At 43.0% G+C, this 16,975-nt stretch overlaps 1 protein-coding gene across 1 annotated transcript; it reads right to left on the reverse strand.

Annotated features, from left to right (window-relative positions):
- Nucleotides 1-2,940: 2,940 nt before the first annotated feature.
- LOC139370402 (zinc finger protein 180-like) lies at nucleotides 2,941-10,660 on the reverse strand. Its single transcript, XM_071109853.1, has 2 exons — nucleotides 10,097-10,660; nucleotides 2,941-3,860 (listed from the first exon to the last, which is right to left on the reverse strand). Exons 1-2 carry the CDS (start codon nucleotides 10,446-10,448, stop codon nucleotides 2,941-2,943), a joined length of 1,272 nt encoding a protein of 423 aa, XP_070965954.1. The 5' UTR covers nucleotides 10,449-10,660.
- Between the last annotated feature and the right edge of the window lie 6,315 nt (nucleotides 10,661-16,975).

Raw genomic sequence — 16,975 nt, forward strand, 5'->3', positions numbered from 1 at the left:
TTCTCTATGATGTCCAACTCATATGGGTAGAGGATCATGCCTTGGCACTGATCTCTCCTCCTTTTATACCTCTTTTAGACACTCAGTTTGGGGGAAGATGTTCGGGAGTAGAATCTATCTCAACACAGTGTGCCATTACATTACGTATTAAGTAGCACTTAGTCCAATGTTAGTTCCTTCAGCACTGATGCCCATAGTTATTAATCTGTTGGGGCGTTGTCTTGGTAGGTCGGTTCATACCACTCCTCCTCAGTCTCCCTGTAGGTTGGTTCATACCACTCCTCCTCAGTCTCCCTGTAGGTTGGTTCATACCACTCCTCCTCAGTCTCCCTGTAGGTTGGTTCATACCACTCCTCCTCAGTCTCCCTGTAGGTCGGTTCATACCACTCCTCCTCAGTCTCCCTGTAGGTCAGTTCATACCTCTCCTCCTCAGTCTCCCTGTAGGTTGGTTCATACCACTCCTCAGTCTCCCTGTAGGTTGGTTCATACCACTCCTCCTCAGTCTCCCTGTAGGTTGGTTCATACCACTCCTCCTCAGTCTCCCTGTAGGTTGGTTCATACCACTCCTCCTCAGTCTCCCTGTAGGTTGGTTCATACCACTCCTCCTCAGTCTCCCTGTAGGTTGGTTCATACCACTCCTCCTCAGTCTCCCTGTAGGTTGGTTCATACCACTCCTCCTCAGTCTCCCTGTAGGTTGGTTTTTGTTTAATTCCCAGTACTTGTATTTCTCATGCCTTTGGCTCCCTCTGCTGGTCACCTGCTGTTGTGGCAATTTCTTATTTTATCCCCCAGTCAACAGATGGCCTTAGAGCCCATAAATGTGGCCCTGGAACTGGACCGGCCACTGAGGAAGGGGTCTGTTCTTTTTTGCCTTTTGCCACACCCTCTCCAAGATCGGACCTTCCCTTGACTCTTTTCCTGCTTTTCCTCGTTGCTGGGCCTAAATATTTTATTGCTAGAGCCTTCCCATCCTGTGCCTGTACCATCCCATACTGGTCCTGTCTGTTTCTCCTCCCTATCTATTCGGTGCCTGCTCTTTACAAACCTCCAGTCTCTGGTAAGCCCTTTAGCTACTATTCTACCTCCTAGCATAAGCTGCGTAAATGTGCTTTCAAAGGGCCAGGCTTCTTCTTCTTCCTCCCGATACCATATGCCCTTATCTCTATGACAGGTCATGTTGCAGAAGCAATGCTTACAAAAGGGACTTGTTATTTTAGTCCCTGAGGCTGACTGCCTAGTCAACTCTCCATAGGTGCCCCTGTCACACCCGGTGCACCGAGGGGTCCATCCTGTGTAATATATTTCATTATTTAGTCCTGTCATCCTTATCCTACCTGAGTCTTTATCCCACTCTATCTCTTGTCCTAAGTACACTATTCTCAGTCTGGCTTCTTCCCTATCAGTTGTCACTTCCCATGTGTTCCCTGTCTTTACTATCAACCTCATTTTAGTCCTCTACCTTCTGTCAGGCAATCTAGGTCTCTCCCTCTCCATGCCAGTCTCTACCTTCTGTCAGGCAATCTAGGCACGTACTTTCTCAGTCTCTCCCTCTTCATTCCAGTCTCTACCTTCTGTCAGGCAATCTAGGCACGTACTTTGTCAGTCTCTCCCTCTCCATGCCAGTCTCTACCTTCTGTCAGGCAATCTAGGCACGTACTTTCTAAGTCTCCCTCTCCATGAAAGTCTCCCTTGCAATCTTCCTCTAAGCTTCTTTGCACAACCCCCATTTGAATTTGTAAGATTTGTTGTTTGCATAAAATAGACGCAGACCAGTCTTTAAATAATAGGTAATAGAATTTATTCTCGGAGCGCGCTACCACTCAAACACATGCATCAGTTTATATACAGATCATGACGTCATTTCACTGCCTTAACCGAACCCCCTCTTCTCGACCGGGACAAAGTAAGGTGAAAAGTTCATTCTAACTTACTAACACACTCCCAGATAACTTTTGACCCCTCAACATTATCGATCACCACTGAACTGACAGTTTTAATTAACAGAAACCCACTCACTGCCTAATCTAAAAACCCCAGAGCTAAGTTTCAGGTTGGGTCAACCATAGGCTAACAACCTTATGTGTTTACACAGTCCACAACCCATTTGTTCCTGCCCAGTTGGAATGGTGTTCATTAACATTTTATTACTCCTTGTCCTGTCACACAATTCCTTCTTATGAACTCATATTGTTAATCAGATATAATATAACAGAGTATAAGTTTACTTACAGTTCCATTTAAAATGATTTGTTCAGTCATATTAATCATAATTTCCTAACAGGCGCCACTCTTTCTTCCCCGTGGGCCCTGTCCTCCTTGCTCCGGCATCCAACAGTAGTTCTTTCCTAACCCTTTCTGCCATCTCTCCGTCTATTAGCTTGGAGAGGTTACCTCCCCCAGAGGTGGCTGTCCTGGGCCTCTGATCCTTTGTCTTTCTGTCCTGCTGCGTTTCTTGCCTGTGTCTATGGGTGAAGCTTTTTAATTTGGTTACTGCTACTCCTGCACCCTTTCCATGCTCTCGCTTACTGACGTTCTTTCGGTACACCTCTTCCTTTGGTACCCTTCCCGCCTTTCTCTGGAGTAGCCTATCCTCCTCAGTAGGTTCCCATTTCTTAACCTCGGGCCTATTTATCCAATCCTAAACCAGGTTCAAATCCTGTATCCAACCCTACTCCCTAAAACAGGAAATTAAAAAAACATAAAAATGTATTTCTGAGTAGGCTTTCTCCAATCTGATTTCATATGGCAATAAGGACATAAACAAAACCACAAAAGCACCAACTTTCAGTCCAAAATTAGACAAATGTGGGAGCAGTGTGTTAACTCATGAACTGTAAGTTTGTGTGAAATCTCTCTCTCCACAGTGGGAGCAGCATTGGTAAGGTTTCTCTCCCGTGTGGATTATTTCATGTCATTTCAGTTGCCTTAACCAGGTAAATGTCATTCAACAGTGGGAGCAGTTCCAAAAGGCTTCTCCCTAGTGTGTATTTTCTCCCGCTGCTTCAGTTTCCCTAACTTCTTAAACCTCCTTTCACAATGAGAACCCTGGAAATGCTTCATTACAGAGTGTGTTAGCTCATGTTTTTTCCAGTTACTTGAGTCAGTGAAATTCTTTCCACACTGGGAGCAATGGTAAGGCTTTTCTCCTGTGTGTGTCCTCTTATGCGTTGCCAGGGCCCTTGATAGGATAAAACTCTTACCACAGTGGGAGCAGTGATAAGGCTTTTCCCCTGTGTGTATTCTCTTATGTACTTTCAGGTTATATAACCGGTTAAAAGTTTTTCCACATTGAGCGCATTTGTGAGGCTTGTCTCCTGTGTGCATTCTCTCGTGTGCTTTCAGGTTCCATAACTGGGTAAAACTCTTTCCACACTGGGAGCAGTGGTGATAAGGCTTCTCTCCAGTGTGTGTTCTCTCATGCGCTTTCAGTTGCCTTGACCAGCCAAAACTCTCTTCACAATGGAAACATTGGTAAGGCTTTTTTCCAGTGTGTACTCTTTCATGATCTTTCAGGTTACTTAACCGCTTAAAAGTATTGCCACATTGAGAGCATTTGTGAGGCTTATCTCCTGTGTGTATTTTCTCGTGTGATTTCAGGGAACTTAACTGTGAACATCTCTTTCCACACTGGGAGCATTGGTAAGGCTTCTCTCCTGTGTGTATTCTATTATGCAATTTTAGGGTCCCTAACTGGGTAAACTGCTTTCCACACTGGGAGCATTGGTAGGGCTTCTCTCCTGTGTGTATTCTATTATGTATTTTCAAGCTCCCTAACTTGGTAAAACTCTTTTCACACTGGGAGCACTGGTGTCGTCTTGCTGGTTTGGACGTCTCTGGCTCCTCTGAGTCTTGTCTCTCTCCTGCCAAAGACAAACAAAGTATTTCATGTAACAGATATTGGTATCTTATTCACAAGAAACGAATGAAAACAGATGGGAAATGGAGAAGGACGAGAAGCGGAACTTGTCCAATAAGAAACGCTTCTATTTGTTTTCCGATGCAAAACATTTTGCTACGTTTTTCACTAATGAATATGACCTTGAATGAAACCTCCACATGATAAAACTGTCTTCCTATTTAAAAGGGGTTTTAATCCAAATCAGATCCCTCAACCTGAGGTCAAGTTATTCACTATGACAAAGTCAAAAGCTGTACAACATCTGGAAACCAAGTCTGGTCTATAAAAGTCTGAAAAATCTACTATAATATGATACATTTGATCCATTGTTACGTTTTGTTGGTGACAAATTATTGGTTCAAGAGTATGGATGACAGGAAGTTAGTTGGTGCAGTGTTGCTAGATTTCAGTGCTGCTTTATTTACTAAATAAATTGTGTAGGTTGTTTTTTTGTTGGTAATACACGCTACTGGCTGGGGGACTTGTTGACCCGGGATCATTGGTAACCCCAATCATGACCATTAGGACTGTTCAGATGGGGGAACGTTCCAATTCTCAATTGGTAGAGGACACTTTCATTCAACATGTGCCATCCCCGGACTGCAGGGAACATCTAAAATGTTGTCAGTCACCTTTTGCACTCTCATGATAAACAAAATATGTAGTGAACTCAACTCTTGACGAAATAATGTTCTCTAATGCAGTAATGTTTTTCTAGAGGCAGATGATCACCATATAGCTTGGAGGTTAAGACTTGGAGGAGATTTGTCTTAACAGGATGAAAGTCAGCCCGCTACATCTGCAGCAGACAGGAAGGAAGATTGACCTCTGACCCAGGTTAGTGACACAAAGAGTCTGAGCATGCGTGAGAAACTGAGCCATGGAGTTTCATGAGCACAAACTAATGTATTTAAAAAGAAGAGCATGATATAAAGATGTGAATCCTTCATGTTGAGTTGAAGAAGGAGGACAGAAACCTGCAGCAGCTGGTGTACCAATAGTAGGGTAGGTTTTACTAGGGTCTGCTAGTAGGGTATGTTTTACTAGTAGGGTAGGTTTTACTAGGGTCTGCTAGTAGGGTATGTTTTACTAGTAGGGTAGGTTTTACTAGGGTCTGCTAGTAGGGTAGGTTTTACTAGTAGGGTATGTTTTACTAGTAGGGTGTTTTACTAGTAGGGTAGGTTTTACTAGGGTCTGCTAGTAGGGTAGATTCTACTAGGGTTTTACTAGGGTCTGCTAGTAGGGTAGATTCTACTAGGGTTTTACTAGTAGGGTAGGTTTTACTAGGGTCTGCTAGTAGGGTAGGTTTTACTAGTAGGGTAGGTTTTACTAGGGTTTTACTAGTAGGGTAGGTTTTACTAGGGTCTGGTAGTAGGGTAGGTTTTACTAGTAGGGTAGGTTTTACTAGTAGGGTAGGTTTTACTAGGGTCTGCTAGTAGGGTAGGTTTTACTAGTAGGGTAGGTTTTACTAGTAGGGTAGGTTTTACTAGTAGGGTAGGTTTTACTAGGGTTTTAGTAGTAGGGTAGATTCTACTAGGGTTTTACTAGTAGGGTAGGTTTTACTAGGGTTTTACTAGTAGGGTAGGTTTTACTAGGGTCTGCTAGTAGGGTAGATTCTACTAGGGTTTTACTAGTAGGGTAGGTTTTACTAGGGTCTGCTAGTAGGGTAGATTCTACTAGGGTTTTACTAGTAGGGTAGGTTTTACTAGTAGGGTAGGTTCTACTAGGGTTTTACTAGTAGGGTAGGTTCTACTAGGGTTTTACTAGTAGGGTAGGTTTTACTAGGGTCTGCTAGTAGGGTAGATTCTACTAGGGTTTTACTAGTAGGGTAGGTTTTACTAGGGTCTGCTAGTAGGGTAGATTCTACTAGGGTTTTACTAGTAGGGTAGGTTTTACTAGTAGGGTAGGTTCTACTAGGGTTTTACTAGTAGGGTAGGTTCTACTAGGGTCTGCTAGTAGGGTAGATTCTACTAGGGTTTTACTAGTAGGGTAGGCTTTACTAGGGTTTTACTAGTAGGGTAGGTTTTACTAGGGTCTGCTAGTAGGGTAGATTCTACTAGGGTTTTACTAGTAGGGTAGGTTCTACTAGGGTTTTACTAGTAGGGTAGGTTTTACTAGGGTTTTACTAGTAGGGTAGGTTCTACTAGGGTTTTACTAGTAGGGTAGGTTTTACTAGTAGGGTAGGTTCTACTAGGGTCTGCTAGTAGGGTAGATTCTACTAGGGTTTTACTAGTAGGGTAGGTTTTACTAGTAGGGTAGGTTTTACTAGGGTCTGCTAGTAGGGTAGATTCTACTAGGGTTTTACTAGTAGGGTAGGTTCTACTAGGGTTTTACTAGTAGGGTAGGTTCTACTAGGGTCTGCTAGTAGGGTAGATTCTACTAGGGTTTTACTAGTAGGGTAGGTTCTACTAGGGTTTTACTAGTAGGGTAGGTTCTACTAGGGTTTTACTAGTAGGGTAGGTTCTACTAGGGTTTTACTAGTAGGGTAGGTTTTACTAGGGTCTGCTAGTAGGGTAGATTCTACTAGGGTTTTACTAGTAGGGTAGGTTTTACTAGGGTCTGCTAGTAGGGTAGATTCTACTAGGGTTTTACTAGTAGGGTAGGTTTTACTAGGGTCTGCTAGTAGGGTAGATTCTACTAGGGTTTTACTAGTGGGGTAGGTTTTAGTAGGGTTTTACTAGTAGGGTAGGTTTTACTAGGGTTTTACTAGTAGGGTAGATTCTACTAGGGTTTTACTAGTAGGGTAGGTTTTACTAGGGTCTGCTAGTAGGGTAGATTCTACTAGGGTTTTACTAGTAGGGTAGGTTTTACTAGGGTCTGCTAGTAGGGTAGATTCTACTAGGGTTTTACTAGTAGGGTAGGTTCTACTAGGGTTTTACTAGTAGGGTAAGTTTTACTAGGGTCTGCTAGTAGGGTAGATTATACTAGGGTTTTACTAGTAGGGTAGGTTTTACTAGGGTCTGCTAGTAGGGTAGGTTCTACTAGGGTTTTACTAGTAGGGTAGGTTCTACTAGGGTCTGCTAGTAGGGTAGATTCTACTAGGGTTTTACTAGTAGGGTAGGTTTTACTAGGGTTTTACTAGTAGGGTAGGTTTTACTAGTAGGGTAGGTTTTACTAGGGTTTTACTAGTAGGGTAGGTTTTACTAGGGTCTGCTAGTAGGGTAGATTCTACTAGGGTTTTACTAGTAGGGTAGGTTTTACTAGGGTCTGCTAGTAGGGTAGATTCTACTAGGGTTTTACTAGTAGGGTATGTTTTACTAGGGTCTGCTAGTAGGGTAGATTCTACTAGGGTTTTGCTAGTAGGGTAGATTCTACTAGGGTTTTACTAGTAGGGTATGTTTTACTAGGGTCTGCTAGTAGGGTAGATTCTACTAGGGTTTTACTAGTAGGGTAGGTTTTACTAGGGTCTGCTAGTAGGGTAGGTTCTACTAGGGTTTTACTAGTAGGGTAGGTTTTACTAGGGTCTGCTAGTGGGGTAGATTCTACTAGGGTTTTACTAGTAGGGTATGTTTTACTAGGGTCTGCTAGTAGGGTAGATTCTACTAGGGTTTTACTAGTAGGGTATGTTTTACTAGGGTCTGCTAGTAGGGTAGATTCTACTAGGGTTTTGCTAGTAGGGTAGATTCTACTAGGGTTTTACTAGTAGGGTAGGTTTTACTAGGGTCTGCTAGTAGGGTAGATTCTACTAGGGTTTTACTAGTAGGGTAGGTTTTACTAGGGTCTGCTAGTAGGGTAGATTCTACTAGGGTTTTACTAGTAGGGTATGTTTTACTAGGGTCTGCTAGTAGGGTAGATTCTACTAGGGTTTTGCTAGTAGGGTAGATTCTACTAGGGTTTTACTAGTAGGGTAGGTTTTACTAGGGTCTGCTAGTAGGGTAGGTTCTACTAGGGTTTTACTAGTAGGGTAGGTTTTACTAGGGTCTGCTAGTGGGGTAGATTCTACTAGGGTTTTACTAGTAGGGTAGGTTTTACTAGGGTTTTACTAGTAGGGTAGGTTCTACTAGGGTTTTGCTAGTAGGGTAGATTCTACTAGGGTTTTACTAGTAGGGTAGGTTTTAGTAGGGTAGGTTTCACTAGTAGGGTAGGTTTTAGTAGGGTTTTACTAGTGGGGTAGGTTTTAGTAGGGTTTTACTAGTAGGGTAGGTTTCACTAGGGTTTTACTAGTGGGGTAGGTTTTAGTAGGGTTTTACTAGTAGGGTAGGTTTTAGTAGGGTTTTACTAGTAGGGTAGGTTTTAGTAGGGTTTTACTAGTGGGGTAGGTTTTAGTAGGGTTTTACTGGTAGGGTAGGTTTTAGTAGGGTTTTACTAGTAAGGTAGGTTCTACTAGTAGGGTAGGTTTTAGTAGGGTTTTACTAGTAGGGTAGGTTTTACTAGGGTTTTACTAGTAGGGTAGGTTTTACTAGTAGGGTAGGTTTTACTAGGGTTTTACTAGTAGGGTAGGTTTTAGTAGGGTTTTACTAGTAGGGTAGGTTCTACTAGGGTCTGCTAGTAGGGTAGGTTTTAGTAGTAGGGTAGGTTTTACTAGCAGGGTAGGTTTTAGTAGGATTTTACTAGCAGGGTAGGTTTTCGTAGGGTTTTACTAGCAGGGTAGGCTTTACTAGGGCTGATCTTCGCACAATTTGAGGAGTTGCCACATAAGAATGGTATCGTGAGAGAGGTTAAAGTTCTCCTCTATTAAGGTCATGTCTCAATGTGTTTCAGTGTCCAAATGACCGTTTCTATTAGACCAAACCTCAAATAGCGAGTTGAAACTGCTTGTTGTCAGATAGGAAAAAGTGATCTTTAGTCTGTTGTTGTGAGTAACAGGGGGAGAGGCTTGGTGACAGGGGGGGGGGGGCTTGGTGACAGGGGGGGGGGGGGGGGCTTGGTGACAGGGGGGGGGGGGGGGGGGGCTTGGTGACAGGGGAGGGGCTTGGTGACAGGGGGAGGGGCTTGGTGACAGGGGGAGGGGCTTGGTGGCTGTACGGTGGGAAGGTGCACAGTGAACACAGAAGAAGCGAGTGTGAATACTTATGTAATTGAGATATTTCTGTAATTAATTTTCAATAAACTGGCAACAATTTCTAAAAACTTGCGTTCACTTTGTCATTATGGGGTATTGTGATGTCATTATGGGGTAGTGAACAGTGTGTGTAGATGGTTGAGAAAAGACAAATGTATTAAATTTTGAATTCAGGCTGTGACAACAAAATGTGGAATAAGTGGTATGAATAAGTACTGAAGGCACTGTAAATTGAGGGGCTTTCATTTGTAGAAAATAAATAGACAGATTGTTGATAAACACCTTAAATCATCTTTCTATTAAAACAACAGTTTTCATTTCAGTATATTTTCTAAGAGAATCCAATTGCTTATGGATGTTAATGATATCGGAACGCTGAAAAATGATACTGAAAAGAGAGAAACCAATTATAGACCATGTAAAACCTTGATGAAAGTTAAACTTTCTCTCTAAAGCTCAAGATGATCCGAACATTACATTGCCTGTCCCAGTCAACCCCCTATCTTTACAAGACTCCAGAACAGGCAAACTAAACTCAAGACACTTCAATTTGGCCTGTATGGCTTCATTAACATCTTCTTAACTAATACTGGAGGAAAGCTGTGATTGGGGGAAAAAAGAAGCTTTCTAAAAGCCATGAAATAGGATTGACTGAACGCCTCTTTATAGACTTGGCCTCCGACTCTGTAATAGTCCAAATTAATGCAATTTCCTACTTAAAACGTCTCAAATGAAGCCCAGAACATATCGTCCTTAAAGGATAATTATGAACATTGTTTCATTTGGAAATGACTCACTTTATTTGTGCATTGCTCAGGTTGAGCTTTCCACAGAATTAACCACAGACTTGTGCTAATATGTTCAGTCTGCCAAAAAAGCTTGTCCATTTCATGTAACATCCATAAAGCTTCCATTTGTTTTTATTTCTCCAACATGCCAAAATGTAGATTCCAGATTTCTTGGGTATACACTCTGCCCAAGGGGTACTACAGACCATTTATATTTTGCCTATCTATTCTGTGAGACATAAATAAAGTTTTGATTTGCGTACAAAATGTAATGTCCATAGAACTGGAATCACCCATAACTTCAGTAGAAATACCCTTTAAAATCACATTAGTTCGACAGAAAGAGATTTTCAGAGACATGGATTCAACAACAACATAGTTTGTGCCCCAGTTTAAGACAGTACTCACTGGTGTTAATCAGATCTCCATTATTCTCTTCTTCCTCTTCTTCTTCCTCCTCCTCCTCCTCCTCCAATGTGACAGTAATCTCCCCCTCCTCCTTCACTCCAAAAACTTGTTCCGTTTCTTTTACTAATACAGTCATATTCTCCTCCTCAACAAAAACGACATTCTCTTGTTTATCTTCCTCCTCTTTCACTCCGAAAGCTTCTTCTTCTTCTTTCACTGTAACAGCTTCGCCCTTTACTTCCTTTTTAACTGTAACAGACTCCTCTTCCTTCTCCTCTTTCACAATAACTTCTTTCTCCGTCCAGCAGACCTCCTCTTCTTTAGCAGGAGGGGAGTAGCTTAATGAACTCATGGTCGGGGATGTTAACTAGCTAGTTAGCTTTAGCGACTAGCCTAGTGCTCGGCTAATTTAACCAGTCAGCTAGCTGACTAACAACGTAAATATTAAATGGAGTAACTAGTAAAGACGCAGACACTATGTTAAAAACACTGAAGTTAATACAAACCCAATGATCTACAGAGCTTCAATGTTTCGGTTTTATGTTGGCAAGCAAGCTACCGAGGTGGTTGAATCAGCCGTTTTGTTGTTGAGGAAGCTGTTCCGTCCACTAGTTAATACGTCACGCAAGAAGCGCCACCTGAAAGACGCATATCGCCATTTGCTGACTGGAGTGAGTAACACAGTTTAGGAAAATATTCCCACGGTTGTGTTTGTTCTGGCATGCAATATCATAACAAGTCAATTCAAAACCTGTTGTTTATTGTATTTAGCCGATTGTAATACTCAAATGCTAGTTGTACTGTTCAGCATGTTGCTGCCATTTGTACAATGTTCTGTTGAAAAAAACATGTGAAAAACAACATTCCTTCTCTCGCTCCCTCTCAAATATATATATGTTTTTTTACAGTTATATATATATATATATATATATATATAAGAGGGAGCGAGAGAAGGAATGTTTTTTTTTTTTTTTTACTTTACAGTTTATATATGTGTGTGTGTGTGTGTGTATACATATATGTGTATATGTGTGTGTGTGGCCGTAACTAAGAATATTTGACTGTAGATATGCAAAAAACGCATATCTAAGTTTCCTAATGTCCCATCCCCTTCCGAAATGTGAAATATGCTAACGCCTGCAACGTCGTGAATTGAACAAATCGCCGGAAGTAATCGTTATCTCACGCAATTTGTAAATTGCAGTGCATGGAGAATTGTGTTATTTCGATCGAAAAAAAAGAAATTCGATGTTTTTCCACTTGCTCAACTTTATTCATGGTTCCCTCGCACAAAAGGTGGTGGAATTATGAGGGAATGAAGCCAAGGTCAGAATACACAACCCTTGCCACGACTCTGCGATCTCCACTCCAAACAAACAGTTCAACGTCAGAATGTGTGAGGAAACTGCGTGAAAAGGGAATGACGTTTCATTTTCGTGTGTGTTTCTCAGGTCTGAATTCCCTCCATTATTAATAAATACTCATTGTTTAAAAAAAAGTTATTTTTAACATCTAGATGTGACCATATTCCGTGCCTGACCGTGATACGGTTGCCATATTACGGTCATATCAATGAAAGGAATCGCTGGACCACGTTGTATAATGGATATTTATAACAAACATGGTACGGTAGCGGTGGCAATGAGAAGGCCTCCTGGTGACGTCTTCCCTCATGGTCTCCCAGGTCCTGGGAGGGGCCAGATATTTTTGAAGCGTTTAATCTGAATCAGAATGAACCAGATTCTGTATTTTGTAACATTGATTTTTCAGAAAATAAACTGACACGATCTGATACCACAATATCAAGATCACAGAATCCATATTTTCCAGAACTTTGAACAGGCCTCCACTTCGATATCTACTGTACAGGTGGTGGTACTAATTCTACATGGAGATTATTTTTATTTTTATTTAACCGTTATTTAACTAGGCAAGTCAGTTAAGAACACATTCTTATTTACAATGACGGCCTAGGAACAGTGGGTTAACTGCCTTGTTCAGGGGCAGACTTTAACCTTATCAGCTCGGGGATTCGATCCAGCAACCTTTCGGTTACTGACCCAAAGCTCTAACCATTAGGCTACCTGCTGTAAACTACATGAATAAAGATACCTTGATGGAACATAATAGAACCTTTCACTTATCAATATACCAACTGACCACATACCTTTACTGCAGTCAACTTAACACAATGAACCTTTCTGTTTTCACATGTAAGAACGTTTTCTAAACCTCCTCACCTTAGTTAACATCACAGAACTCTGTCATACACCCGATAATGACATCACAGAACTCTGTCATACACCAGATAATGACATCACAGAACTCAGTCATATACCAGATAGAAGGATAAACACATCAACATTCATACAGCCACTCTCTCATACTCAGCCCTCTCATCAACATTCATACAGCCACTCATACTCAGCCCTCTCATCAACATTCATACAGCCACTCATACTCAGCCCTCTCATCAACATTCATACAGCCGCCCTCTCATCAACATTCATACAGCCACTCTCTCATACTCAGCCCTCTCATCAACATTCATACAGCCACTCTCTCATACTCAGCCCTCTCATCAACATTCATACAGCCACTCTCTCATACTCAGCCCTCTCATCAACATTCATACAGCCACTCTCTCATACTCAGCCCTCCCTTCCAGATAGTGAAGCCCTCCCTTCTAGATAGAGAAGGCAGGGCACCAGTGAAGGTCTCCCTTCTAGATAGAGAAGGCAGGGCACAAGTGAAGGCCTCCCTTCTAGATAGAGAAGGCAGGGCACCAGTGGTGTTCTAGATAGAGAAGGCAGGGAATCAGTGAAGGCCTCCCTTCTAGACAGAGAAGGCAGGGCACCAGGGAAGGCCTCCCTTCTAGATAGAGAAGGCAGGGCACCAGTGAAGGTCTCCCTTCTAGATAGAGAAGGCAGGGCACAAGTGAAGGCCTCCCTTCTAGATAGAGAAGGCAGGGCACAAGTGAAGGCCTCCCTTCTAGATAGAGAAGGCAGGGCACCAGTGGTGTTCTAGATAGAGAAGGCAGGGAATCAGTGAAGGCCTCCCTTCTAGACAGAGAAGGCAGGGCACCAGGGAAGGCCTCCCTTCTAGATAGAGAAGGCAGGTCATGAGTGAAGGCCTCCCTTCTAGATAGAGAAGGCAGGGAATCAGTGAAGGCCTCCCTTCTAGACAGAGAAGGCAGGGCACCAGGGAAGGCCTCCCTTCTAGATAGAGAAGGCAGGGCACAAGTGAAGGCCTCCCTTCTAGATAGAGAAGGCAGGGCACAAGTGAAGGCCTCCCTTCTAGATAGAGAAGGCAGGTCATGAGTGAAGGCCTCCCTTCTAGATAGAGAAGGCAGGGCACCAGTGGTGTTCTAGATAGAGAAGGCAGGGAATCAGTGAAGGCCTCCCTTCTAGACAGAGAAGGCAGGGCACCAGGGAAGGCCTCCCTTCTAGATAGAGAAGGCAGGGCACCAGGGAAGGCCTCCCTTCTAGATAGAGAAGGCAGGTCATGAGTGGCCTCCCTTCTAGATAGAGAAGGCAGGTCATGAGTGAAGGCCTCCCTTCTAGATAGAGAAGGCAGGGCACCAGTGGTGTTCTAGATAGAGAAGGCAGGGAATCAGTGAAGGCCTCCCTTCTAGACAGAGAAGGCAGGGCACCAGGGAATGCCTCCCTTCTAGATAGAGAAGGCAGGGCACCAGGGAAGGCCTCCCTTCTAGATAGAGAAGGCAGGGCACCAGTGAAGGCCTCCCTTCTAGATAGAGAAGGCAGGGCACCAGGGAAGGCCTCCCTTCTAGATAGAGAAGGCAGGGCACAAGTGAAGGCCTCCCTTCTAGATAGAGAAGGCAGGGCACAAGTGAAGGCCTCCCTTCTAGATAGAGAAGGCAGGTCATGAGTGAAGGCCTCCCTTCTAGATAGAGAAGGCAGGGCACCAGTGGTGTTCTAGATAGAGAAGGCAGGGAATCAGTGAAGGCCTCCCTTCTAGACAGAGAAGGCAGGGCACCAGGGAAGGCCTCCCTTCTAGATAGAGAAGGCAGGGCACCAGTGAAGGCCTCCCTTCTAGATAGAGAAGGCAGGGCACCAGGGAATGCCTCCCTTCTAGATAGAGAAGGCAGGGCACCAGGGAAGGCCTCCCTTCTAGATAGAGAAGGCAGGGCACCAGTGAAGGCCTCCCTTCTAGATAGAGAAGGCAGGGCACCAGGGAAGGCCTCCCTTCTAGATAGAGAAGGCAGGGCACAAGTGAAGGCCTCCCTTCTAGATAGAGAAGGCAGGGCACAAGTGAAGGCCTCCCTTCTAGATAGAGAAGGCAGGTCATGAGTGAAGGCCTCCCTTCTAGATAGAGAAGGCAGGGCACCAGTGGTGTTCTAGATAGAGAAGGCAGGGAATCAGTGAAGGCCTCCCTTCTAGACAGAGAAGGCAGGGCACCAGGGAAGGCCTCCCTTCTAGATAGAGAAGGCAGGGCACCAGTGAAGGCCTCCCTTCTAGATAGAGAAGGCAGGGCACCAGTGAAGGCCTCCTTTCTAGAAAGAGAAGGCAGGGCACCAGTGAAGGCCTCCCTTCTAGATAGAGAAAGCAGGGCACAAGTGAAGGCCTCCCTTCACATTCCCTTAAAGCTGTAAGATACAGATCCAGCCACTGTAAACAATATAGCACCATGGAAACAGCATCATGGAAACAGCACTTGGAAACAGCACTTGGAAACATTGGAAACAGCACTTGGAAACAGCTCTTGGAAACAGCACTTGGAAACATTGGAAACAGCACTTGGAAACAGCACTTGGAAACAACACTTGGAAACAGCACTTGGAAACATTGGAAACAGCACTTGGAAACAGCACTTGGAAACATTGGAAACAACACTTGGAAACAGCACTTGGAAACAGCACTTGGAAACAGCACTTGGAAACAGCACCATGGAAACAGCACTTGGAAACAGCACCATGGAAACAGCACTTGGAAACAGCACCATGGAAACAGCACCATGGAAACAGCAACATGGAAACAGCACCATGGAAACAGCAACATGGAAACAGCACTTGGAAACAGCATCATGGAAACAGCACCATGGAAACAGCACCATGGAAACAGCACCATGGAAACAGCACCATGGAAACAGCAACATGGAAACAGCACTTGGAAACAGCACCATGGAAACAGCAACATGGAAACAGCACCATGGAAACAGCAACATGGAAACAGCACTTGGAAACAGCACCATGGAAACAGCACCATGGAAACAGCACCATGGAAACAGCACCATGGAAACAGCAACATGGAAACAGCACCATGGAAACAGCAACATGGAAACAGCACTTGGAAACAGCACCATGGAAACAGCACCATGGAAACAGCACATGGAAACAGCACCATGGAAACAGCACTCTTTGCCAGAGTTGAAGAAAAGGACCATTTAATCACAGTCCAATGTGCTCTACATTCACACTGAAATATATTCAATTCAATGAGATAAAAAAATATATTCAATTAAATGTTGAGATTATTATTTATTTTTTTAAACAGAAATGTATTTTTTTTTGTAGAAATTTGATTTCATATGGCACAAACAAAAGCACAACTTTTTAGTAAAAAATATGAGACAATGGGAGCCATGTCTTCTCTCATGAATTGTAAGTTTATGTGATGGTAAATATATTTTACACACTGGGAGCAGAGGGAAGGCAACTCCCCTGTGTTTCCTTGTGTTCATTTAGGTCTCTTAACTGGGGAAATATATTTTCCACACAGGGAGCATTGACAACACTTTTCCCAGGTGTGGATTCCTTCATGCTCTATCTGTTGCCGTAACCAGGTAAACTTCAATGCACAGTGGGAGCAGTGGAAAGGCGATTTCTCAGCTGTGTGTGTGTTCTCTTATGTGATTTCAGGTTTGTTAGCTGGTTAAAACTCTTTCCACGGTAGGAGCTGTAATGAGGCTTTTCTCCTGTGTGTGTTCTCTTATGTATTGTCATGCTCCTTATAACCTGTTAAGTCTACCCTCTCCTTTTTCGAACATTCTGTTAAAAATCGCGCAACATTTCAGCGTCCTGCTACTCATGCCAGGAATATAGTATATGCATATGATTAGTATGTGTGGATAGAAAACACTCTGAAGTTTCTAAAACTGGTTAAATCACGGCTGTGACTATAACAGAGCGTGTGTTTCATCGAAAAGCGCAAGAAAAACTGGTCACTAAAAAATAGAAAAAAAATCCATGCGCCACTTGCATGTATTGTTTAAAGGACACCAAATTAAATAGTGCCAAGGGTGCAATTCCTACAGCTTCCAGACGATGTCGCCAAAAACGTCATTTTCATTGACAAAAATCCTTTGTGTCATGACCAATGGATCCTTCATTCCATCCAGCCTACAGCAATCGATTTTGGAAGAGAGAAAAATGGACATTGTTTTCTTGAGTAGCTGCCATTGAATACAGATCGCCCAGTGATCAATTTGATCGCTTATTAACGTTTACAAATACCTAAAGTTGGGTTACAAAAGTAGGTTGAAGTGTTTTGTCAAAGAATATAGGCAACTTATATAATTTTTAAAAATGACGTTGCGTGTTGGAAGAGAGCTTTTTTCCTGAACCAGACAGGCTATACAAATGGATATTTTGGGCATACATGGACGGATTTAATCGGGAAAAAGACCCAATTGTGATGTTTATGGAACATATAGGAGTGCCAACAAAGAATATCATCAAAGGTAATGAATGTTTTACATTTTATTTCTGCGTTTTTGTGTAGCGCCGGCTACGCTAATTATTTTGTTTACGTCCCCTTCAGGTATAATAAATTATATAATATATATATATAAATTGTCCAATAAGAAACGCTCGTTTCCATTTTGCGCTAATGAATACGGCCTAGATGACTCACACCAGCA

This window comes from Oncorhynchus clarkii, chromosome 17 (assembly GCF_045791955.1).
Source record: "Oncorhynchus clarkii lewisi isolate Uvic-CL-2024 chromosome 17, UVic_Ocla_1.0, whole genome shotgun sequence".
Lineage (NCBI taxonomy): Eukaryota > Metazoa > Chordata > Actinopteri > Salmoniformes > Salmonidae > Oncorhynchus > Oncorhynchus clarkii.